Here is a 25,785-nt window from a genome sequence, read left to right on the forward strand (position 1 = left end):
TACTAGTACTGACTTCTCTTTACTTGGAAGAGTCAGTAGTATTGCAACAGTGCTCTTTTAGTATTGTAACCTCGTAATAACAAATTGTGGGTGAAATGCTACTACTGGAGTCCAGGGGAAACATTAATTTGCATTTCTCTGTACCATTCCCAGTTTAGTATAGGTTAGAGAACAATATCCATCTGCAAACAGGAAAGAAGCTTTGACGTCCTAATTTCCTACTCACATGATTCTGTGAGTCATATAGGTCAAACTGTCAGCTCCAAAAATGTAGTTAAAGTTCAGTGAAACAATTTTCTATGCAAAATATTATCCTTTTATTCAGCCTGACCTGTATCAGTGACCAGGTAAATGTAGTAGCTATAGGTGATTTTTTTCGTTCAAGATTCAGAATACCAAATTCTCTTTTTACTAGCAGCAGTTAAGATTTCCCTTGTCCATCAGTTTTGGGGGTTTCTTTCAATGTAGCCTTCACGGTTGTGATTGGTACTGTCCCATCTGACAAATTAAAATGTAGGATTAAGCTGACGCTTAAAACATATGCACAATTTTGGGAACTGTTGTTTTCCCCATTTTACAGATGAGGAACTCTGGTACTTCAAAATTCTAGAGTGCTTACTATTTCAGGGTTATTAAATTCCTATTTCTTTTTAAATGTACTTTGTAAATTGTCACAATAAGGCATACAGTTTGCAAAAAGTGGCCACAGATGGAAGAACTGCAAGTGACTGGAGAATTGTATGTGTTCTGTAGGAGTTCAAGTCTTATTTCCAAATTCCTCACATATCATTTCCCTTTGAAGTGAAGTGTTCTTCTATTTCATTTTCCAAAATATATTACTGGGTCATCACTTAAGGAATTTATTTCACTTCGTTGAAGATAAAGTCCAATATTGAAGCTTCCCAGCTGCACCATGTGCTATACTCCCTGTATACTCTGCCACAATGCATAGCACCTAATAAAGCATCATCAGGATTAATGCTCCATATGATCTCCCCTTTACTGTATGCGTCAAGAATAAAAAGCAAGGGGAGAGCCACATCTTCTGTCTACATGAGTACTTTTTGAATTTCTTACTGTTATTAGCAGTTTTTAGGAGTTAAATGGGAATTGCAAGGAAAGGGGCTTCTTTCCTTTAGACTTCTTTCATTTAGAAAAGGACTTCTTTCCTTTAGAAAAACCAATAAATACAGAGCTGTAGAACTGTGAACAGAGCTCAGGCGTCTAGATCTGTTGTCTCATGCTTAGCTGTTACATAAACTTTCTGTCTGGTAAAAGCACCAGGCAAAACAGAGAATTTGGTGTTCACTCTTCATGTTTCCCATGTGCTTGGATGTCTATTTATCTAAGATATAACTAACAGAAGTACAGAACACAAATGGATGGAACTGTGGCACAGCAGAGTTGTGTTGAGAGTCACATTAGAGAATAACATATGCAAAAACGATTGGTCTTTCACTTTCCTGTTACAGCCCCTAGACAACAATGCTGCCTGTTATTCACTCCAGACGTAAACCAATGAGATATTCTACTTAGTTCTAGTACTGTATCGTAAGTACCACTTTAAGACTTGCAGATACAGTACCATGAACAATTTACCAGTCAACCCCTGCCTGCTAAAACAAACACATCATGAATTTGCAGTGGGTAGATCGCCTTTTCAACAAATATGTAGATTTCAAATCATAAACCCCCATATCCAATATACACACAAGAAATCTGACTAATGACAAATTGTGTCCGTGCTTCCCTTTAAAGTATACAAGACAGACAGAAGTTTAACCAGTTTTTCATTTGTACTGTGACTCTTGGGTTAATAACATTTGCTCCATACAAAGATTTCAGAAACTGTGAACTTTTCCCTCCAACCCAGCCGAAGCTAATCCACAAATATCCTGTCACCTATTGGCTCAGCAACAGTACCCCTCCCCTCCATCAAAAAGGATCTCTGGTGTAATTCCACCCACAGTCTTCCTCATATAAGGCCTGGTTGGAAAGCTATTTCTTTATTTTTGCTTTTTGCTCAGGGGTTGATTGCAACTTCTTTCTGCAGTCTAGAAATGCCTGTAGATTTCAGTGGAACCTGGAACCTTGTCACCAATGACAATTTTGAAGGCTATATGGTGGCTTTAGGTAGGTGAAATACCTCATTCTATCCTTCTTCCTTCCCCCATGAGATTCCTTCTGAATTTAAATGCTCGAGTTCTTCTAAAATCTAGATATTGGTAAAGCTTTTTTGTCCAGAAAAGCAATGGAGAGATATTTGTTTGCTGATTAATTACATAGCATTAAAAATTATTTTAGCCTGTAACCCAGGCATCCTGGCAGGTTCCAGGAACTTCTCAGCCTGGTACTTGTTAAAGTAGAACTTTTGAATACTTTTTATCAGAGATGAGGAAGAGTTCTCCCTGTCTACTAAGTTTCTCTTGCTTTCCAGAACAAACTTATAGACCCTATGTCTTAGGGTTAATTACTAAATAACAAACAAGTTCTTGTATATTTGTCAATTCAAGGCAACTGTTTTGCTTAGTATCATGAACCTTTAAACAGCTCACAAAAGACTTCACTTATTCTGTGACCTGTTGAGCAGTCCTTCTAACTATCCCTTTCCTCATGTGCTTGAAGTTAACCTCTTATCTCATTCAGATCTTTATGGAGATACTAATGAAGCTGTAATGAGAACTAAAAGTTCTTGGTACTCTATTAGCTTTCATGTGCAAAGCTCATTATAGACTGACAGCAGGTAACCCTGCATATCCCCTTCCCCTCACCTACCTCTCCCACCTCTTTCTGCCTTGTAGACTTGTGTAAGCTGACTGCTAGCAGTATCGCTTGCAGGTAATTGCATGCACAAGTAGAATGCAATCTTTTTTCTATCCATATATGCGCTGGGTGACCTACTTTAATCGTCTAGTTGATAGCTTTACCATGTTGAAAACTCTTCCCCTTTCTTCATCCTGCTGTGTTGTCACAGGGGGAGGAGGGTACTCCATAATGAGGATTTATTCCCAAGGTCTATTCTGCAATTTGAATACAAACCAATTTCTTTACAAGGAATAGATTCACTTTTTTCCATGATAGTAAATATTGTCTGCCTATATAAAGGAATTTTAAATGAAATTTAACACCCCATCTTACGAAAAACTGGAGCATGTAAGTATTGTCTGCCAAATAGATAGTTTGTTCCTCTAAATAAATAAACATTCACTAGAAAAATAGGAATAAACCCTAAAAGCAATACTTCAAGCCCAGTATTACCAAGACCATGAGGATGATGTTCAAGATAACTGATCGTTACCCATAACTAGGCAATATTTTAGGTGTGATGTTTTCTAGTTGCACTCAAAAGGTCTTAATAGCCAGTGGCATGTCCTGAAAATGAGCCTGAGTAATTCAATTTTAGGACTGTCTTTCATTTGACTCTAAGGTACAGTGTACAAAAAATTCTTGTTAATTTGAATAATGCCTTTCCTCTTTAAAAAGGGTGAAAGAATAGGTATTAATTATTCCTTGTATCTAATAAAGAAGGGGTTCTTGGGGGTATGTGTGGGGAAATCAAATTTTGAAGAACATTCACTGAACTGTATAACATAAAACAGTTTGGCATGGGGGGACCCAAACCAACAGCACAAAAAACCAAAGCAACTAAAAAAATCCATCGAACCCTTGCATAGCAAGCTATTCTTAAGAAACGCTTCTAGAAGCAATAAAGGTAAATCCTGGCTGTCAGAATGGCTGGTGATGAGCACAACTTATCCTTTTTTCTCCTGTCAAAGGTATTGATTTTGCAACACGCAAGATAGCAAAAATGCTGAAGCCTCAGAAAGTGATCAAACAGGATGGGGACATGTTATCTATCCATACCACAAGCACATTCAGAGACTACATGCTCCAATTCAAAATTGGAGAAGAGTTTGAAGAAGACAATAAAGGCCTGGATAACAGGAAATGCAAGGTAAGACTGACTATTAAAAAATAATAATAATCAAGAAGTTCTTAGAGAATTAAGATGCCATGATCAATCTTGCTACTTTGGCTGAAGTTATCAAGAATACTATTTCTAGTGTGATACAGAGGCAGGAACCTGAGTTATTTTCATTTTCCTGTACAATAGTATTTAGTCCTCTTTTTTTATCAGAAAGGATATTAACTACTAGGTGTACTTCAGAACTGAGATAACGTATAGGAACACTGTTTCTTCTTCAACAGAGCTTAGTTACCTGGGACAACGACAAACTTGTCTGTGTCCAGATTGGTGAGAAGAAGAACAGGGGCTGGACTCACTGGCTTGAAGGAGATGACCTCCACCTGGTATTTGCTTTACTTCAGATTTTTATATATATTTCAGAATTGTATCTATGACAAAAATACAGTCTTTATTGTGGTCATAACATGCACAAGTTTTCTTCTAGCTCAGTAGTATATGTAATTGACAGTACATAAGAAACACATTCTGCTTTCAGCTTGTCTACCTGTAACAATTTTACTGTTTCATTCTTCATTCTTCTGCATAGTTAAATGCAGAATATTAACCACAACTTATTAGCATAGCAGGTGAGTGATGGTCAGTACTCATGGCAAATGGTCAATGTTCACCTTTGGAGATGATCCCTTTGATTACTATTTATTTATTTATTTATTTATTTATTTTTAGGAGCTTCGTTGTGAGAATCAAGTATGTAAACAAGTATTCAAGAGAGCTTGAATATGAGTGTTGGTCACCGTGGAAAGACAGCTATATACAGGAGGCCATGCATCCTCATGTCCAGTGATAGCTGTACAGACAAGAATCGATTCCTTCTACCTGTTAATCTAAATGATACGATGTTTCTGGCTCAGGAAATGCTGTCTGTTAGCCATGTTAAATATCTGATTTTTGCTAATAAACACCAAAAACAATCTTAAGTACCTGTCTTCTGAATATATTGACAGAGGGGAGGAGAAAAAAGACAAATGATGGGGCTTGGTTTCCACTTAACTACTGGTCTAAATCAGAACAATAAAAAAAAAAAAAAAAAAAAACAGTCTAAACAGGCCTGCCAACATCAAACAAGAGGAGAACTTAACCTGTGTAATTCTGGGAATGGTAAAAAGTAAAAAGGACAACACAAGATACGAAGTCATTATTCAAAATACTTCTTAAGCTGCAGATTAGTATTTCAGAAGTTAACTTTGGTTGCATTTTAAATGTGTTATGTAAACTTTATGTTGTGCCATAGCTGCTTTGTTCACAAAATAATTAAGTTCAGCTTACCAGAGGGGGAGCAAGCCTATGACAAAATAGTGTCATCCCACAATAATGACAAGAGGTTTGAGCAATCACGTAGGTTCCAGTCTGCAAAGCAATTGAATGCTGTTAGCACATATACAGAGTAAAAACAATGCTACTCAAGACTTACTTGCACATGGTTGTTCAATTAGGTTAACATAGCTCTCATTTTTGACCTTGTGTGCTGTTGCGCAGAAGCTTAATTCTGTCTCCTGTAAATACCTTTACGCGGTCAGACCGACTTGTTGCATGTGCAATATATCTCTCCGGTAACGCTAGTATTGCAGGGATGGGCTTGCTAGTGGAAAAAGAGGAGTTTAACTTAAATCTAGCTTAAGCAAAATAAATTAATTAGAACTCCTTTTTTTTTTTTTTTTTGTAGAAACTGAAGTTACCCCTGACACTTTGAGAGATAAGTATCTTACAGATATTTCTTCTTCCTCACTGTCAGTTCAGAATTACTACAGCTACTAAATGAGGCATACAAAACCCGTTGAAGCTTGAAGGGCTTAAAAACATCGTGAGATTTTGTGAGATTTGTGGTAATTACGTGGGATACCATCAGGCTCTGTAAAGGTACAGTAGCTTCTAAAATATGAAGAAACAACTCGTACTCTGGACAGGGAAATCTGGTGGACAGGGAGTAAAATATTACATATATTCTATGATTCCTGACAGTGTCTTCCTTATGGAACTGAGTGATGATTTTACTTATTTGATTAATAAGATTAATGCTACCACGTTACTCTAATATAAACAACACTTAATACCTCAAATCTGCTCTGTCATGTCTACCGGCAGTGTACTGCAACAGCCACAGGCTTCACTATTCCACTAGATGGCACCACTGCAACACATTGCTTTTGTATTTAAAATTGAGGTTTCCAACAGCAGTATTTTAAGTGTTAAATATTGCAAAAATGCTTAAACTGCACAGCTTGAAGTTGTATGTTCCAATCAGATGTACTTGAGAAGCAACACAGAAAGGCCATGATGATCTTAAGAAGTCTGTTAGTACAGGGAGAAAATCCAAGTAGAAATCAGAAAAATGCAATCTTCAAAGACGGTATGACTAGAACTGTAATACTTCAGTAGTAAGGCTGCTATTCAGAAGCCTTTGCTAAAAAAAAAAAAAAACAAACTATAGAAGACTTATCAGCTGTGATATTACTTTTTTGTTGCTACCTTCCTGCTTCAAATTGATAATTTGAAAGCGGGCGATGCCATGCAGAACTCACTTGAGGATGCTTTGGAGATCTTGAGGATGAGACAAGCTACTACAGTGAGAGAACTGCTTATAATTTCATTTTTATGCCAACCATTTTGCATGCTTTTATAAAATACAAATTAAGCATCCTGAAATTCAAGGTGAAAAAAAGAAAGGGAACAGTCCTATATTCTGTAACCAGCCAAAAAATAAAATAAATAAATAAATAAAGATATTAAGATAGTTTTTGCCAAGAAGACATTCACTTGAACTCTAGAACTGAAGGACAGAAACAAAATTCCCCAGGTAAGCACTTGAAGGGTTTTATTCAAAGGTGTTTCAGACCACTTCAATTATCTCTAAAGCTTTGATGGTGAAACTTTTTCAGCAACCAACCTTTGAGTTTTTTAGTCAGTGTAACTGCTGACTATGTGTATTACATGAGTTCAAAATATGTCGGCTGCATGTAAAAGTACTTTATAGATGGGTGAATTGAAGGATATGTGTTGTCTTCTGGATTTTACAATCAAAATAGACAACAAAAATTCAAAAGAAAAGACAGGATTCACACTCTGTAAAACAGTTTCTTTAAAGATTATATGAAAAGAAAAAAGTTAGTTATACAGGTGGTATATGACCATGACATGGTGTCACCATGACAGCAACAGAAGCACCATCAAAGTTACTAATTTTCACTCAGAAGCGTATATTTAAAAATTGTGTTTTAAGACATACATTTGTGTGTAGTCCCCTAGTCATTTTCTTGGATAATGTTCTGTGTACTTACTATATGGAATAAACTGGAGTAATTTAGTGTAAGAACAAAATAGCAAGTGTTTTAGATTACAGCTCCAACTCCAAACAATAAAATATAACAAAATTAAACATTGTCCCAAGAAGATGAAGAAACACGAGATAAAACATAATCTAAAATCAATGGTAAGGATGGGTAGGTGTTCAACAAAAAGACCAGCAGTATATATTATGATCCAATTATTTACAAAAGAACTTGTTCTCCATTCTGGGCAACTTGGTTAAGTCATCAAAAAACATTTTTATTCAAAAAAATAAAAAGCTCCTATCAAATTAAGAAAGTTGTGTGCTGAAATACAATAGCAAGGATATCTGCCTCATATATGGATAAAAAACCCAGAGCTGTTCAATTGTATTGCTTTATAATTATTCATGGTACTTAAGGAAATATGTCTTAATTTGATTCCTTGTTCACACTGACTGGTTTGCTTCCGTCTCATATCCTGTTGTCCTTCCTTTATGGGATTCTTTCACCAGCTGAGTCAAACTACATGGCATGGCACAGAGCTGTCTACTAAGATCTTATTACTAGTGACTGTTCATCCTATGGGCAAGTCTGCTGATGCAACTCCCTTTTTTTTTTTTTTTTTGGTCCTCTTCCAAAAGAGCAACTTTCCAAATCCCTTTTCTTTTCGCCTACCTGTCCTGTAACTGATGTAACACGGAGCAGGAAGCAAACATCCGACTCACCTCAAGTCAGCACAGCCCTGGCCGCTTTGTTCTCTAACTGGAGTACGATTTTTGACAGGGAAAGAAAAGAAAGTGAAAGAAAAGATTAATATTTTCCACACAAATATAATTTTTAAGGATTGTGCGGCACTGGCATAGGCTGCCCAGGGAAGCGGTTGAGTCATCACAGAGGTCTTCAAGAAATGTGTAGATGTAGAGCTTAGCAGTGCGGTTTAGTGGTGGACTTCAGCACTAGGTTAAAGGTTGGACTAGATGATCTTAGAAGTCTTTTCCAACCTGCATGATTCTGTGATTCTATGACTAGATGCAGATGTCTAGATGTTTTTCCACAGGAAGGGGAAAAACATACATCAGGTTCAAACAAGAGTTAGGGGTAAGGCCCAGTATTGAGTGCTCAGCACTTCAGCTTTCCCTTGGGATATCACACCGAATGTGACGATTAGACAAAAAGCTTAATTATGGGTCACGGAGAAGCGGGCTAAGCCCTTCAAGGCGCGGGGCGGGCTAACCCATGACGGGGTCTTCAAGGAGCGGGGCACAAAGGGACCCACAACTGGAGGTCGGGGCCACCACAGCCGGCGGCTCCCCACGCCCCTCTGGGGCTGCTCCGTCCTGTGGGCGAGCGGCGACGCCCCTGCAGGCGGACATCTCCCCCCTGCCCCTCATTCCTACCTCATGCCCACCCCTCCCGGCCGCTACCCCTCAGCACCGCCCTCGCCCCCCCGTTGCCATGGCGCCGCCGGGCCCCTCCCCTCCCTCCCTGCCCGCCACGACTCGCCGCCGCTTGGCCCCGCCCCTCCCGCTCTCCCCGCGCTCCCCGCCGCCTCCTCCCGGCCCTGCCATTGGCCGGCGCCGCGCGGGGCCCGGCATGCCCGCTGCCCTCGGCGGCCTCACGTGATCCCGCCGCAAGATGGCGGCCGCCGCCCTGTTGTTTTGATTAATAATCCCTGCGCGGGGCTGCGGCCGCGGCGCGGGCGGGGGCCGGGGCTGAGGGGCGCGGGCGGGGGGCGGCAGCGGCGGCGGCTCCCCCTGGGCCGGCGGCGGCGGCAGCAGCCGAGCAGCGGGGGAGCGGGCCGGGGGCTGCGGCAGCGGCGGCGGCTGCTTTGGGGCGGGCTGCGGGCGGGCGAGGCGAGGAGCGAGGCGAGGCCGCCCCGGCGATGCCCTTGTGAGGCGGCCCGGGGGGCAGAGGCGGCGGCGGCAGAGCGCTCCCCCGGAGCTGCCCTGCGGCGGGGCGGAGGAAAGCACCCTCGGTGCAGTCACCATTAAGAGGAAGGCGATGGAGGAGCTGAGCGCGGACGAGGTGAGGCTGAGACCGGGGAGGGGGGCTGTGGGGAGGGTGGGTTTCGCTCCCCTTCGGGCAGCCCCGCTGGCTCTTCCCGGCTCCTGTCGTGGAGATCCCGGTGGGATCGGTGCCCGGAGGGTGCTGCCAGGAGCCCCGTGCCTTTGCCCCCTGCCTCCTCCCCGTGTCCGGGGCCCCCCCGGCTTGTGGATGGGGTCGGGCTGCTGCTCTGCTGCCCGCTGCCTGTCCTCCGCCTTCCGCCTGCCTTCATCGGGAGGATGTCTTTGTGCTGAGCTACGGGCGTTGCGTGCGTCTGCTGCCTGTGATTTTAAAAATGATTACACATACGCTATCTTTTATGTAGTCAACGCTAAAAATATTGCTTTCTCGGGGTCTTTGCTGAAAAGCAAGGTGTGTGTGGGGGTCTTATATTGAATACAGTTTCGCCTTGAAACAGGCTTGCCAGTCTTCTGAGGCTTCCTTCTGATTTGCCCTTTTTCAATTTAACCTCTCATTCTTTCACTTCAAAGTCATAGGTGTTGTGATCAGCATCAGACATGAAACTATTTCCAGTTTCTTTCCTTAAAAGGGTGCCCCCACCCCCTTTTTTTAGTGTAGACTAAGATCTTATACCTTGCGTATATGTTGATGGACTCTCAAATGAATTCTGCCATGGTGTTGATCAGGATGTAGGGAGTTTCCCCCTATGCGGCCCAATTCATGTGCATCTTCAACTCTTCTCTCACCTCCTTAAAATATGGGTTTACATCAAAGTGTGTTGTATGTAATGCATGGTTATCAGACCAGCTACAGCCTAGGCTTCTTGCTATACTTGTACTCCAGAGAAGATCAAAAGAAGTTATTTTTGTGCTGTACCATGTGTTATGGCTGGATTGTAGCTCAAGGTGACCACTGCCATCACTCAGGTTTGTATTCCAACAAGTTGAGATGTTTTGATTATGTTGTGCCTCATGATTTAGCAATCCTGCTATGTTGCAGCAGGAACTGGGAGGAAATGCTTCATGCTGTTTATTTGGTGAGGTCCTTATATGCTAGGGAAGCACTGAGAAAAGGAGCCCAGTTCCGATGGTGGGGAGAGTGGGGTAGGATGCTAGTGTTGTCATTTCTGCCGTCAAAAGGGATCTCTCATTTTATAGCTGTATTTTATGAGTACTTTGTTTACCTGTGATCCTTCTGATCATTCCTGTAAACTGCATCTTGATTATGAGGTGTTTTATGGTTTCGGACTTGTTTAATCTGTGTAAGCTTGTTTGTGTCACTGCTTCTGCAAGTCTCTGACATCATTCAGAATGCTGCATTATGAACTGAGGTTGCAGAAAATGAGCTCTCTGGTAGGGAGTCATGCACCTATTCTGGCAAAATGTTTGTCCCAAGTGACTTGGAGTTTTCCCATGTCCTTCTAGTGCAATTCATCTAGGACCAGAACTGATTCATCTTTTAGGTGATGGCTTGAGACAAGCTTAATCTTGTAGCATTTTAAGAGAGTCGTGCTGTCGCTTTTTATTGTTAATGGACCCCTCATTGAAAAGACAGAGTCACGACAATTTTAATACCACATCACCATTTACTGTTACTTGATGCAGTGGATCCTGCATCAGAGTTGAACTGCATAGAAAAAGCCTTCTAAAATAGAAATGTTTCTATCTTATATGCGACTTCTATCTAAAAAACTTCTTATCTGGCATTAGCTGAAGGGGAAGAAACACTTAAGTTGATTATATCCCTATATTGAAACATAATTAAGTGTAACGTTAACAGATTTTAACTTTAAAAGAGGAGAGATGAGATTCAATTGATTAATGGCTTTGGGATTATAGAATGTGTTATAACTTCAAGCAGATACTTCCCACTGCTTTTTCTCTCACTGAAATTTTTTTTGGTGTTTACTTTATTAAAGCAGTAAAGTTGTCTTTCACTACAGACCATACTTAAATCTTTAGACAGGGAGAAAATTCCTTTTCTGTGTATGAAATTTAACATGAGTGATAAATAATGTAATGAGAATAGGGACTGCATAGAAAAAAGCTAAAGGAAACCAAGCATGGCATAAAGTGGGAAAGAATGATGTGAACTTAGCATCTTTTACTATCTACATATGATTTTTGAGTAGTTTAGCATTGTGCTTTCTGAGTGTAGACCATGACCAGCATCCCCAGAAAGGGAAGCATTCCTTAAACTCTTTTAACAGGCTGTAAAGGATGCAAGGAAATAAAGGTATCCATTTAAATTAACTCTTATTTTACAAATTTGGAACTCTTCTGTGCTTGTGGAAGGATAAAAATTCTCCTTAAAATCTCACTGAGCAGTTGCTACTGAAACAGTTGTTGACTCAGGAAATTTTATATAAACAGGGTACGTGAACCTGAGGGACCAGTCTTCTCGCTTGTGTCTTTACTGGTCTGCTGTGTAATTGAATTATTGGTTAAATGTCTTTAGCAGGGTACTATTTTAACATCTTTGTTGTAGTGTGCCCAGCTAAGAGTTGTTTATAAGTCCAGTAAGATCCAAAATGCATTTCTGAAAGATATTATCCTGAGACACAGTCCAGATGTGTCCAGCAACAACAGTACTAATTAAAAAAACAATGTCCCATTTCCATTCAACCAATTAGATTTTTTCATTAACCCTTTAAAGCGTATATTACGGAGTTGTTCTCTGTAGGGAAGGTAGGCTATGGAACAAAGAATGCCCATGTAGTAATGGGTCCCAAATAACTTGTCATTATTAGGTAACCTAACGACGTGTAACAGCCTGTCATAGGTCGCTATTGCAAGTAGTTATTGCTGAACTCAAGGGTTGGGTATTACCGAGGTACCCGAAATGTCCCTAACAAAATATTTAATATAAAAAAAACATGTGTTACTTCGTGGTGATGTGGATAGTCATGTAACCCGAAATGAAACCAGGTCACTGACTTTGAACCCGCAATTCTAGCGTATGGTCTTTCTGTTGTGAGGAGGCAGGAGGTCGGGGCCTCGCTTGGGCGTAGTACCGTACAAACACGCTACATCTTCCAAGTCCCCACGTTGTGCCCCGAGCAGAAATTATCTCTTCCTTCCCCCATCTCGATGCTGCTCAGTCTCCAGGCCCAAGTGTCTTAATTGGGTAGAAGGTGTGCACTGGTTTTACGCTGTCTTCTCAGACCTCTGTTTCAGCCTGCGGATTTCCCGTTCGAGCATCATATCTTTGTTTCTCAGTCCCCTTTTTTTTCCTCTCTTACTGAAGTCTCTAATCTTCAAATCAAATTTCAGATTTCCTTGAAAATATTATGTAAACCTGGAGGAATATGGTAACTCTGGGTATCTAGGAACCGAATCTGTTTTTTTAACCATCGTTAGATGTAACCTCCTTCATGAAATCTGTCTCTTTCAGTGTAAAAATATTCAGAATGTATTTATATTTTTATGTTAATTTGTTCAGCAGTAGGAAGGGTAAGTATAATTGGTCTGTCATCCTTAAACGGGTAGGGAAAATCTTGTATTGCTTTAATTGCAGTATCTTATCTAAAAGCATCTCAGTGTCTATGCAGGTTCCTCTGTTACCTCTGCCGTTTTTCAGAGTTTCTTCAGGGCAGTTTACAATCTGCAGTGTAGCTCCGTAAGGAAGATAGGTGCTTGCTTGGTGGACTCGGAGTGACAAACAAACAGCAAAAGGTCCGACTCAGTGTCCTGTTTCAAAAGCATTGATTGCAGCTGGTATTGACGTAACTTTGGTGTTGATCTACTCCAGCTCTGTAGATGAAGAAATGTTGAGTGGCACAAAGGACCTCAATTATTTGCTTGAAGCTGGGAGATGATGAAGAGGATTTGTGCAAATTATACCTTGTGAGGGATATGAGCTTGTTTGAGTAATCAAGGTTTGACTGTATTTGAGAATAAATGATAAATAAGTTGATGAATATTAACATTTGAATATATTTGCCTGTTCCCCTTTCTCCTCCTACAGTTCTAATTCTGATGTTAGAAGGGAAATGGTTAGCAAGAAAGAATATCAACACTTAAAAGAGTTTCACATCACATTTATATTTCTTGATCTCTGCATAATTACTCCATTTTTCTCCTTCAGCCACTTCTGCATATATGGGGGGGGGAGGGTTGTGTGCATATATAGGGGGCGTTTGTGCATCTTATTATTTTCCCCCCCTCTATTCCTGCTTGCTCTTCCTCTGTCTGAAAAACACTGTTATGGATTAGGTGAATGATGAAGAAACAGCTTTTAAAACTTTAATTCAGCCCCCTAATTAGATTTCAATTCAGGTTGTTTAACTTTTTATATTTTAGCACAGCTTTGTTAGCTAGGTACAACTCATTTGGACTCAGCAATAGGGAAAATAGGTATGGGGATGTGTGGCTGACATGTTCTCAGGTATGCCTCTGAGGAGTGAGAATTCTTTGGTGTTTTTTTTTTCTTCCAGATAACAATTGTGGAGAGAAATTGAGATAACTTTTTACATTTGTTTTTGAGAGACACTAGTATGTATGGCTTCTACTTGTGGCAAAACTAAACTGTTTATGCAATAATAAGCTCTCCTGTTTTGCTCAACGAGGAGGAGGAGTTAAATAGAAAAACGCTATGATTAAAATGTATTAAGAGCAACAACAACAAAAAAGGATTTATTTTGTAGCTGCCCTCCATACTCATGTGGTGACAGCACTCATGGTAGAGATGTTGTTCCAGACACTGTTTTCCCACAGTTTTTGAAGTCTGATTTAATTTGATCTGTTCTTCTTCCTTTTGGGGTAGATTTCACAGACCATTAAATGACTACAGCGATGTGGCATAGACATTGACTTGACACAAATCTTTTGTTCACTCTTTCACTTGCTTGGCAGTTCTTTGGGATTATGAGCAGAGATGAAAACTGATATATTGCATTCAGCGCTCAGGCATCGTAACACAAATAGGGAATAAAATGAATGGCTTAGCTTTGCAGGGTGTGGGCACCCTCAAATATGATGTTTTTATTTATCTCTAGTTGAAGCTTTTGTATTAGATCCTCTGAGGCAGCCTGTATAATTTTTTTTTTTCATTTATGCTTCAAGCTTCATGGTTGTAAGTTACAGGTTCTTTAAGTTGTTCTGTCCATTTGTATCTCATGCATCATATTAGTGCTATGCAGTCACAGATTAATTTTAATAAATAGGTTCACAATAGTATACTGAAGTTAGATTTTTAATACAGATGCTTCTACACCCTATTAGTAACATGCAAAAACTGATTTTTTTAATTCTGTTCTGTTCAGCCTCTCCAGATGATGAGAGGATGTTATTTACTGTCTTCATTTACTACTTGAGATGCTTCTGTCCAGCAGATGCCTTGTAGATTTTCAGCGTTGCAGATGTTTCACATGGTATTGGATAATGTTTTTTTAATAACATTCTGTTGGATCTTCTTAAGCAGAAGTTTTTATTAGTATTACGTGCTGTGAAATTAAGGCAAAGGTCATGTTCATATTATTCTTTTTATCAGATTAATGCCGTTTGTTTAATCAAATGCCAAAATAAAGCAGGAGGTGTGTTAGAGGTTTTGAAATAGCCGAATAGTAAATGTTAAACTTGTCTTACACAACTGTTTGAAGGACAAATTCTCAGTGCAGATGGTTTTCCAAGGCAGCAAATACATACGTTCAAAATAAACATCAGAGGTACTTTAATATTGTCACACAGAGCAAAGAATGGCAATAAGACTCAGCTACAGGTGGTAGGTTATCAGGTAAAGCTGCCCTGTTTGCAGTGTTGCAGGAATAAATACCCGTATCATGTGGGAGGCGCAGAGGAGGAGATAGTGGGGTGTACGTGTGTATGCACGTGCAAATGAATTTGTGCATTTGTGTTGTTTGATTTCCTTTGTGCAGATCCGTCGAAGGCGCCTTGCTCGGTTGGCAGGCGGACCATCTTCCCAGCCGACTACACCCCTTACGTCACCGCAGAGAGAGACCCCGCCTGGACCACCTGCAGTAGCACCAGCCCCGGGGCCATCCCATAGTCTAGGCCTAAATGTCCATAGCATGACCCCAGCTACCTCTCCAATTGGTGCATCAGGTAGGTTGATGTCTGAGTGACAACAGTTATTATTACACGTGTGCTGAAGGTTGTTATGCGACTTGTTATGTTGAAAGCGTGAATGCTATTGTTGGTGTTCTTTCTGCTGTTACTAAAAATAATTTTCAGAAAGAAACATTCTAAAATAGTGACTGAAGGTACTTCGGTTTTAATTTTCCAAAAAATAAGTGGTTAGATACAATTATTTTCCAGGTATCAGTAAACTAACGATGGTATTTAAAATCTTACTGAAGATTGCTGAAGTTTGTAATACAGTTTTAAGCTGAGGAATATTACAGAAAGAATGCCCGTCTACCAACGAGAAATGAAAAAAGCTTTCCAGTCTTGCAACACAGTTTTTAATGTTTGGCTCCTACATACGTTTTAACAATGAGTCCCAAGTTCATTTCTGATCTTTAATTACTGGTGTTTGGCATAATAAAATGTAGTAGGCTGTGACTTTGCATTATCAACGTAAGAATTAATTATTTACTTTCTCGTTTGTGTTACTTTTCAATGTTTTTGAAAAACTAAAGGTTCTGACAGTTCCAGTTTTTACTGCAGTGGGTACAAGTAGCATATTTATGAATGGCTATTAGAACATATGAATAGTTCTTGATCTATTAAAGTCAGACAATGTAGAAAGCACGGAAAGTTGGGAGAGTCTCTGTAGAGAGGTCAAGACTCTGTTCTCATATATAATGCCACTTTTGACCTAACATATTTGGATTTACAATTGTGTATCTTGGAAATCAAAACAAATTGGCATGTTTCTGCAATAAGGTGTTCTCATCTGCAAACTTGTTTGGTGTGTTTTGTGTTAAAATCAATCTCACAAGAAATATGTCAAGATTGTTTTAAGCAGGTTTTCAGTATGGATTCTAATAATTTGATAGAAATAATTTTCTGATGATCCTTGGTAAGCATGCAGAAATCCTAATATATTTGCTTTCTGAAATGTTATGTTTTTTGCTTTGGCAAGAACAATAAATTGAGATGTCTAGTCTTCTGGTAGCTTGTAAATGAATTATTTACAGTGCTGCTCTGAGATATCTGGAAGGCACTGCTTTCTGCTTATTTTGTTGTCTTTTATCCAGGGCAGGCCAGAGAAAAGCTACCAAAAGCATTTCCTGAGCAAAGCTCATTGCAGTTGGAATTTAACACTGCATATTGTCCTCATGATTATACACAGCAACCCAGAAGCAAAGGTGTATTTTATTTCACTTATTTATTTTACGAATAGTGCAGAGTTCACTTGCTGCGTTCACTCAGCCTGTGGTTACATGACTATTTTAATCCCTCTTAGGTCTGGCCCTTGGTGAAAGGAGTGTTTCTCTCTGCCTCTCCCTCTGCTGTCAGTAGCAACTCTGTGGTGAGGTGGATTGTGGACTTAATCCAGGTGGAAACTAACCCACAAAAAAAATAATGGCTAGTTTTTGAACAGATGAAGTCCTGATCCATCTGAGTGCACAACTGTATGAACACAAATGCCAACAGAACAGGACATGTGGAAACACTTACCTGAGGGTAGAAATGTTCATACATTGGCAGACAGGTTTGTTGTGGTTTAAAGTGGTCTTACGGTTAAGACCTTAGAGACTTTTGTTTAACGAGTTCATCCATCTGCACTGGACAGTTGCTAAATACACAGACTAGACTGTTTGATCACCAGCAACAGAAGGTATCTAGTCAGTCTAGTGTTTGTTTCCTAGAGTTCCAGTCGTAGCAGCAATTTAATAAGGCGTGATTTTTTTTTTCATCAGGATAAGGGATATGGTTAAATTGGGGAATAAATCACGAAAAAGTCTTGACAACGGATTATCTGCTGTATTTGTTTAGCATAAACGAGGACTCGGCTAATGCTGTGTGGTTTGCAGGAGTTCCTTTGCAGCAGTAGACTGAAATGACTGCAGAGGATTTAAATTGATTTGGATGTACAGAAAGCAGCCCCGTCAGAATAATGTCCTTGTAAGCATCTGTTTTTGTAAGGAGTAGCATGTCAGGATGAGATCAGACTCATACATCGGTTTCATGGAAAGTGTGATCGTTTATTTTGTGTGCACTTCAAAAATATTTTGGAGAGCCTAAAAATAATGTATCATGGACAGTCACGCATACTGGGTGTGTGGTCTTCATAACTTTTACAAGTCCCTGCATGCTGTTGTGCTTAAAGAGGCCGGTTAATGACCGCTGCAGTACAGCGGCTAAAGTACATTTACCTGGCAGAAGGAGGGTGGGAGAAAGACCCCAAGAGAACGTAGGACAGTGTGCTCTTCGCCACGATAAGCCATGTTTGCTCTAGTCCCCTTATCCACCGAGTTGGGAAGAAGGAGGAGGTGGAAGGATTGTGCCTTGGCGTGACTCAAGCAAGACTGCATCTTTATAACTGATGTACTGAAAGAGAACCAGGCTGTCACTGGGATATCTTAAATCAGAGACGTGCTGGAATACCCTCCTGAAGCCAGCCATCCCCTGCCATGGATAGTGTTTCTGCTAGGTGCTGCCTGTGGAGAAACTGCATCATTGAAGTTCTGCTTTTGAAAGTTGCCTTTATATAGATTTAACCTGGCTGACCTGAGCAACTTAGTTCAGAGGCTGCGTTGGGTGTTTCTGTATCCTTGGATTTGGGGCAGAGACTGTGCTGGGGTTTGGGTCTGAGCCTCCTGTAAGGACTTGCAGTGTCAGAGCTGTAATAGCCATCCCTGCAATCCCGGGGCTGGAGGTGATAGAAACACCGGTTCTAAATGGACAGCTTTCCTTGACATTTTCCTGCTTCCTGGGTGAAATCTTTTGTAGACATTTAACATGGGTAAATAGGTGCTTAAGCAAAATGTAACTTTCTTGAAGGATCTTCTCCTTTCATAGGGGAAAAACAAAAGTAGTCCAGAATGTTGTTTGAATGTTGTTTGTGAATGAGTGATAATACCCAGTTAGAGCCTGAAAGATACTGAGCAAAACATAGAAGCTTTGGACAAAATGGAGTAAAATTGTAAGTCAGAGTATTTTGTGGTGGGCACAAGTTACTTATGCATTCCAGCAAGGTGATCTTAGGTGTCTTCAGCTACAGAAGGTGGCTGTTTGGATAATCTGCTGGTTCAATTATTTTCTGAATACCAGTGCAAATTAATTTGACCTCATGCTTTTTTCCACTTTTTATATGAAGATCTCTGTGTTTTCTGGATACTGACTAATTTCCAACTTCAATAAGGAGGAGTTAAATATAAACTGTTTTTATGCACAGGGAAGTGGAACAGGAGTTTCAGAGTGGTACAATGAAGAAACTTTTCCTACTTCCAGTGCTGAATACCCAGTTGTTCTTCAGCAAACTGTTTCAATGATGTTCTTTTAAACTAGCTGGATTTTTTTAACTTCATTTTTAACATCTGCATGGATTTTTTTTTAAATTAACCCCTGTTTCAAAATCGCACTAAAAGCAGACTTGCTCTTCAGTGGCCACCTTTATGTGTCCCATGTATGTTGTGTTTTAGTATATGGATTTGATGTTCACTTCTCACCTGATGAGACTGGAAAAAGAAGGATGCACATGAGTGAAAGGTTATTGTTTTTTTTAACATTGTTATAAGTCCATGCTAATTCATTAACTGTGATGGAGTCAAGTTTAAGTATTTCTCAAGCCTGACATCATTCACTTAGCTAGACCATATCAGATTTTAAGTCCAGACAGTTTGCCAGTACTTTTTATTATGGGAGTGAGTCTCTGAGCACTCATGGATGCAAATTTAATTCTGTTCTGTGTTATAATGCAGGTAAGCATTACTATATTGCTGCTGCAAAGGGAGGTAGAAAATGTCATTATCTTTAGTCAAATGTGATTATTATTAATGTTTATTTCCTAATACATTACTAAGAATGCTTAACAGTTGTACTGAAGAACAGTATTTCCTCTCCCTTTCCATTCAAGTAATTGTGTAGTGCCTTCTCATCTCCGTAGTAGTAATCTTGGTGGTGCCTTTTCTTTAGGAGTAGCCCACCGAAGCCAGAGCAGCGAAGGAGTGAGTTCACTCAGCAGTTCTCCATCTAACAGCCTTGAAACACAATCTCAATCTCTCTCTCGGTCTCAGAGCATGGATATCGATAGTGTCTCCTGTGAGAAAAGGTAAAAATAATAATAAAGAAAGCAGTTTGTGTAAGTCAGAAAACGTCGCACTGTGCTAATCATCAAAACTACTTACACAGGAAAATATTCTGCTGTTTCTCACTTTCAGCCATGTTAATACAATAGGTTTAAATGCTTAAACATGACACACTGTTTAGACCATCGTAATGCTTTTTCTAGTCTGTCTTTGATGGTAATTCCTTACCTAAAATGATAAAAGACAAAGCATCATCTCAGACATTAAATGATGAGCATGTCTGTTGGGGATGATTCAATTATTCTATTTAAAAAAGAAAAGATTATGGAATGTGATAGCGATGTGGTTGTATTGCCTGCTGAAGAAATTTAACATTGTGTTTCTTGAATTCAAAATAAATGTAACATGAGAAGCATTCATCAACTAGTGACTTTTAGTTGCTGTTCATGCACGTGTCTACTGCTGTTGCATTGGTTCTTTCTTGGCTGCTTACGGTGATGTACCTTTGGTCAGCATCATACAGAGGGCTGTCTGCAGCTTTCTGCAAGTTAATGGACTTTTTCCTCTTATTTCCACTTACAGCATGTCCCAGGTAGATGTGGATTCAGGAATTGAAAACATGGAGGTTGATGAGAATGATCGCAGAGAGAAGAGGAGTCTGACAGATAAGGTTAGCCCATTATGTTGGCTGTTCTCTTCCATACTACATATGTAGGTTATTGCAACATCAAGCTTCAGGATTTCATGGCATACCTGTTCAAATCATGCAATTTGCAGTTAGCAGTGTTGGTTTTTCATTTTTTTCAATGTAGCACATGCTTCTCTTATGTAAAACTTTGTTTATTTTATGAAGACTTCACCTCAGACTTGATAAATTCTGCCTTTTTTTCTACTGCTAAGTTTTCTCTTACTGGCATAACCTTACATGGCTACAGCTTTGCCATCTGTAATATTCCTGATGTTTGCCAGGTGTTTTCTTCTTTCTCAAAATGGACAACATTGTTTTTTGGAGAAACTTTCCTACTAGAACTGTGTGCAGGTAAGTGTCCCAAATAGTGGAATTGAAACAGGAGCAAGGGGTTTAGGATGGAGGACTGATGCAGAACATTAGCTTGCAGAGAGTTCAGCTATCTCCCTGTTTTGAACACTTCCTTTTGAGCGGATGGAACTAGCTTTCAGATGTCACCTGTGGAAAAACTTCTTCACTGTTCCTCATTGAAATTTGCCTGAAGAAAAAAAGAAACAACCTCCAAATCTCTAAGCTGTGTTTGGATTTTCTCAGAAATAGGATTATGAATGATTTCTGAAAACTCTGAAGAAAAATACTTTGTTATGTATCCTGCAACAGCGACCTATTATTGTCCAGATCTATTTTTTTTAATATGCAATATTAAGAAGAAACACTTTTTAAGATACTTTTGAAGAATATGTTGCAGATTATTTGTGTAGCTTTTAGAAGTCGACTAAGTGCCGCTTCAAATGTTATGTAAGCTGAAATAATGCTATGTAATAAGATTTTGTTCTTAATGATATTATATGAAAGTAAATAAGAATAGTTAGCTATCAAGGATTACACAGGAGGTAAAACCATTTAAAATGGAAAAAGGAAGAAAGCATGTACAAAGCTTTAATTCACTTTTGAGATAGTCCTCTTTGTCATTGGATTTTAAGGCCCTTGTGAAATAAAACCACAAAGAAATGGGACATCAGCGTGGTGGAGAGAATTTTCTACAATTCTTGCAGCGCTCATTAGATGCCTTTGTTTATTCCTGCACTGTCAGTAATAAGCTCAGTTGGTAAAAGCCTGGCTTAAAGCCATCTAGCAATAACCCTGCTGCAGAATCCTTTCCAGTCAATTCCTAGCTGCAAACAGGGCAGCTGGACAGCTTGCATTGTGCTACTGTGAAATAAATAGCTTGGAATCAAGGACAGTCTTGAAAGGGGGAGGCTCAGCGGAGAGTCAAGTGAAGCTTTGCACACTTGGCTCAATTCCTCTTAACTTTTTGGTGTCTCCAAATGAGTAAGTGAATAGGCAGTGTGGTCATCACTTATGAGCAAAATGTTTTCTTGTCTGGTTATCAGCATTCTTATTATACCATTTTTTAATGTGCTTGGGAAATTTGCTTCCTGCTGGTTTAGTGTATTTCTGCTACATCTGTTCTGCTTCATCTTTCCTTTTTTCTCTAAACTGACAGATATCTGCATTCCTTCATAAATATGCCAAATCTTCCATTGAGAGTTAGTCTGAAGCTATTAAAAGAAGACTTACATCTGATAAAATTGTGACTTGACCAGTACGGTTGTAATCAATGTAAATAAGTTAACTTCTTTTCTCCCTCTCTAACCAAGGAACCTCTGTCTGGGTCTGAAGTATCTGAGGAGCAAGCTTTACAGCTGGTCTGTAAGATCTTCAGAGTCTCTTGGAAGGACCGAGACAGAGATGTTATATTCCTGAATTCCCTCTCTGCCCAGTTTAAGCAGAACCCAAAAGAAGGTAGGAATCCAAGCTGTTGTTATTGTTAGAGGTGGTTTCAGTTGAGTGGCATATTTCCTCCCCTTATCTTTAGCTTTTTGTATTTTTGCTGTGAGCCACCTACTTGCAGTCTTTGTTTGATTTCAAGGGTAGGAGGAAAGTGCATCTGCAGTCAGCAGTTGTACCAGGAAATGGAATTCCCAAGAAGAAACATGGGACAGCTTGGTCATAGTTCTTGTAGTCAATTGCTATGATTTTGCTAGTTATTTCTTCTGTTGAGAGACTACTATGCTGATACTGTCATGCTGTTGAATTTTTTTCAGAAAACTTTTACTGACTTAATAGGTTATCTTGAATCATAACTGACATTTATAGAAATTTAACAGTTCATTTGATAAGCTAACAATTTCTGATTATTTTATATAATTCATATTTTGTCAGCTGTAAGATATGGCCAGAATGAAACTTGTTTTCATATGTAGGCATGTGTAGATTGTGTTGTTTTGTGTTGTTTTTCTTTGTTCTATGATGTACCTTTGCCCATGCAGCGTCAGGGTGGGAGTATGTGAGAGGGACGGACAAGGCAACTGTATTAATGAGTAGTAACAGCATTAGGTCATGTATGATCTTCGGTACTTCCTATGACAGTCGTATTCTTGTGTAGTTGTAATTTCAGAAGCTAGTTAATATAGACCGAACCGTAGTTAGCATATTTATAAATGTAAATTTCATTAGTTGCTTTTGCCAAGAGCAGCTCTGTTTTCACACATGTAAATTACTGTCCTTTTTAGTTGAGATCTCTGAATAATGTGTAGTTGAAGACAGTAGATGAGGGTACTAAATCTCTTTTGTTCTTTACAGTGTTTTCAGATTTTAAAGACTTGATCGGACAGATTTTGATGGAAGTGCTGATGATGTCCACCCAGTCAAGGGATGAAAACCCATTTGCCAGTCTGACAGCTACATCACAGCCAATTGCTGCAACTGCCCGGTCTCCTGACAGAAGCCTAATTTTAAACACGGGCTCCAACCCAGGAACCAGCCCTATGTTCTGTAATGTGGGCTCCTTTGGTTCCAGTTCATTATCCAGGTGACTTCTGATTATAACTGAATATTGATTTCACTTTAATATTGATTGGTAGACTTAGAGAGGCATAGAAATGTCCCAAGAACCATAAATAGAAGTGATATTAAAAGTTCTTCATTCTTTTTCATGTGAATGTCTCCCTGCAGTCTCACCCTTTTTTGTTGCATTGCTGTGGCTAGAAACATATTTGACAGATTAAAGCCATGTAGGTCATTTCATCCAAGAAGTATTCCTAACATACATCAGCAAAGGCTGTGGCTCTTAACGTGTAGATTGTGACATAGTTTTATTCAACATGAATAAAAAGGACTAATGTGTGTGAGCTGCAGAGCTATAGCTGAAGAGTCAACAGAAGGGGAAGGGCATCTGCTGCTCATTTTATCTTCTTCACCCGTTTTCTTCATATCCTAAATCATTGCTTTTTTGTTTTTTCTTTTTCCCCTGTAACTGGTTTAGTCTCTATGGGACTAGTCCAGCTCCTACTACCAATTTCACAAGCTATGTACCAATGACTGGTTCATCTCTTACCCCACCAGCCAGTTCAGTTGCCACCACCTCTGTGCCTTCCATTACTGTCAGCTCTCACCTGACAGCAACAAGCCCTTCTTGGATGCAGCCTTCCTCTCCGAGGTACCGGCCATACACTGTTGCCCATTCTGGTGGCTTTTCAGCTTCTTCTGTCCCGCGTTCCTTGAATATTTCCATCCCGCCTAGTTCACCAAGTCCTTCGGTCATGGCTGCGAGCCCTCCAGCCATGCCAGTCACCGCATCCAGACAGAGACCCACAACAATGGGTCCGCCTTTGTTTACTGCTTCACCCAGTACCTCACGCAGGCGTTCGTCTTTACTGAGCAGGATTCCTTCTAGGTATTTCACAAGAACACAAGAGTGTGTTTTATGTGTGCAGTGCAGGGTGTGGCATGATCTTGCAATTTGGGAGAACTTATGTTTGTGCCGAGCTCACCCTACTCACCCAGAGATGATTTCTGTATTTTGGTTTGCACTAATACATTGACTTGCTAACAAGCCGTCTTTGCCAAAATGTTAAAGCTGCTTCTGTGAGCATTTTGAGGTGTATGCTATTGCTTTAAAGGTAGCAATAGTGTTTTGATTTTCTCTGCTTTTTACATCCATCCCAGCTAAACTTAGCTTTCTGTTCAGTTGCTACTGCTGGATAGTAAACCAAGCAGACCTCCTGCTTTGAAAGCAGTTTTCTCAGTAGGGCTTTAGTCGATTTGATGAAAGCTGTTACTTGCTGGGCTGTGTTAGATTTGATTCCCTAGTGCATACATTTAAAATACAGATTAGCCTGTTTCTGTAGGCTGGGCCAAGTACTGCTGCATTTTCTCTCTGGCTGCTCCTAGAATCCCCATTCCCTGCAGGGGGGAAAAATGGAAAGGCAAGGTCTTGGAACCACTGCTTTACAGCTCAGTAGCTTACAACTGTAATCCTGTTCAGTGATATCTAAATATTCCCACTTCAGCCATATTCTTTACGAGGTCTCTGAAATTGTTAAATTTTTGGTTTGTGACTGTGTGGTGTTTGGATACATGAATAACTTGTAATAGTGCCATGGAGCATGTTAGTATAGTCTTGGTTTTTACTAACATTGGGTTATCCGTTGTCTGCATGTTTAGAGAAGATGTTTTTTGGCAGACTTGCAAAGAAAAGTTGTGTATTTTCGGCTTAAAAAAAATATCTGATGGCCTTTTTCATTTCTGTTGTGGTAGTATATACGACAACCCTTTCTCCCTCCTCTTCCTTGCCGTTTCTGATGTGTCTGAGGACAGTAGTGATGAAGAAAATGAAGATGATGATTTTTCTTGTGTCCAGTTTGGGTCCAGGTATTGGAGAAAGAGAATGTAACCTGCATGTCTGGTTGCCTAGGCACTAACAGTATGTGCAGCGTCAAGTGTTTTGCAGAGTAACTTGGGAAATGAGTAAAGCCGAGCAGCTGACTGGGATGGTTCTTAAGATGGTGTATAAACATGGATAATGAATGCTAGTTAGTCAGCTATTTTTTGAAGAGATGACTAAGATAAAGGAAATGTTAATCATGCTGCCTTTTAAGTTTAATGAGCATGGTTTCTGAAACGATGCTTGAGTTGAACTCCTCGTTGACTATGAGAAGGAATATTATTCACCCATGGCTGTAATTTTAAAACCAGTTGATGTTTTCCTATTAAAAAGTTGGAAAATGAGGACAAATATTAAAATATAGTGGCAAATAGCCAGTTGATGCAATCACTGTCGTTTTGTCTCAGATTGATTGCTGTTTGACAGCTGAGGATCTCTCCTCTAGCCTATAAAGAAAATACACCTGAAAGTTGGACCCGCTGGGGACTGATTGGTTTTGATGTGGTGGGTAGTAGTAGCTGATGTAGCTGAAACAGACAAGAATGGAGGGAAGAAAAGAGCAGAATATTTTTCTGTGAAACAGGCTTAGGAATCATATAGCAAAAACCTTTCACTCTACAAAATGAGGATTGTTATTAGTTCTGTCTGGAGGCTAGCCAGGTAGTTGTGCAAAAATAACACAACCTACAGAACACTGGATGTGCCAAGGAGAAAAAAAAAAAGCTTCTGGAAATGTGAATGTGGGGTAGGATCTCTAGTTTTACATCCCATTGCAGAGTAATATTGCAATGCCTTGGCACGTACAGAAGTGTTTTCATATGAGGGGTGAGTTTTTGATGTGAAAAAATGAGCAGCCCTCCTACAAGGTTGTTTGTCGTATCCAGGTGATTTGTGTTTTTTCTCTTTCTGTTGGTGCAGGTGATTCTTTTTTTTCCCATTAAAATTTGACATTCA

General features: G+C 39.8%; 2 protein-coding genes and 1 long non-coding RNA gene across 5 annotated transcripts in view; 2 read left to right on the forward strand and 1 right to left on the reverse strand.

The window, feature by feature from the left end:
- Window positions 1-1,973: 1,973 nt before the first annotated feature.
- On the forward strand, window positions 1,974-8,008 carry RBP7 (retinol binding protein 7). 2 transcript variants are annotated; one of them, XR_005814120.1, is made up of 5 exons: window positions 1,974-2,133; window positions 3,777-3,955; window positions 4,210-4,356; window positions 5,255-5,335; window positions 7,930-8,008. XR_005814120.1 is itself a non-coding variant. In XM_040533486.1 (4 exons), exons 1-4 carry the CDS (start codon window positions 2,061-2,063, stop codon window positions 4,703-4,705), a joined length of 405 nt encoding a protein of 134 aa, XP_040389420.1. In that variant the 5' UTR covers window positions 1,979-2,060; the 3' UTR covers window positions 4,706-4,905. The 2 variants fall into 2 exon arrangements, 1 of the variants encoding a protein (XP_040389420.1); XM_040533486.1 differs by lacking the exons at window positions 5,255-5,335; window positions 7,930-8,008 and adding an exon at window positions 4,655-4,905 and having other exon boundaries at window positions 1,979-2,133; window positions 4,210-4,311.
- On the reverse strand, window positions 3,833-8,015 carry LOC121058222. Its single transcript, XR_005814121.1, has 3 exons — window positions 7,930-8,015; window positions 5,255-5,335; window positions 3,833-4,356 (listed from the first exon to the last, which is right to left on the reverse strand). It is a non-coding gene; the product is annotated as an uncharacterized LOC121058222 (long non-coding RNA).
- A 1,039-nt stretch (window positions 8,016-9,054) lies between these two features.
- Window positions 9,055-25,785, forward strand: part of UBE4B (ubiquitination factor E4B) — a 40,143-nt gene continuing 23,412 nt past the window's right edge. The window contains exons 1-8 of one of the 2 annotated variants that reach the window (XM_040533476.1): window positions 9,055-9,279; window positions 15,134-15,320; window positions 19,302-19,437; window positions 19,997-20,084; window positions 21,764-21,908; window positions 22,749-22,977; window positions 23,431-23,841; window positions 24,705-24,818. In XM_040533476.1, the coding sequence (XP_040389410.1) occupies window positions 9,256-9,279; window positions 15,134-15,320; window positions 19,302-19,437; window positions 19,997-20,084; window positions 21,764-21,908; window positions 22,749-22,977; window positions 23,431-23,841; window positions 24,705-24,818 (1,334 nt within the window). In that variant the 5' untranslated portion in view covers window positions 9,055-9,255. The remainder of the gene's footprint in view (window positions 9,280-15,133; window positions 15,321-19,301; window positions 19,438-19,996; window positions 20,085-21,763; window positions 21,909-22,748; window positions 22,978-23,430; window positions 23,842-24,704; window positions 24,819-25,785) is intronic. The other variant, XM_040533475.1, reaches the window with a different exon arrangement.

Source organism: Cygnus olor, chromosome 21 (genome assembly GCF_009769625.2).
Source record: "Cygnus olor isolate bCygOlo1 chromosome 21, bCygOlo1.pri.v2, whole genome shotgun sequence".
NCBI lineage: Eukaryota > Metazoa > Chordata > Aves > Anseriformes > Anatidae > Cygnus > Cygnus olor.

Bases quoted from the DNA above. Each gene is read 5' to 3' on its own strand.
- RBP7 (XM_040533486.1), top strand. From the start codon at position 2,061: ATGCCTGTAGATTTCAGTGGAACCTGGAACCTTGTCACCAATGACAAT. The intron at 3,956-4,209 runs GTAAGACTGACT...CTTCTTCAACAG, and splicing joins TGGATAACAGGAAATGCAAG to AGCTTAGTTACCTGGGACAA. The intron at 4,312-4,654 runs GTATTTGCTTTA...ATTTATTTTTAG, and splicing joins AAGGAGATGACCTCCACCTG to GAGCTTCGTTGTGAGAATCA.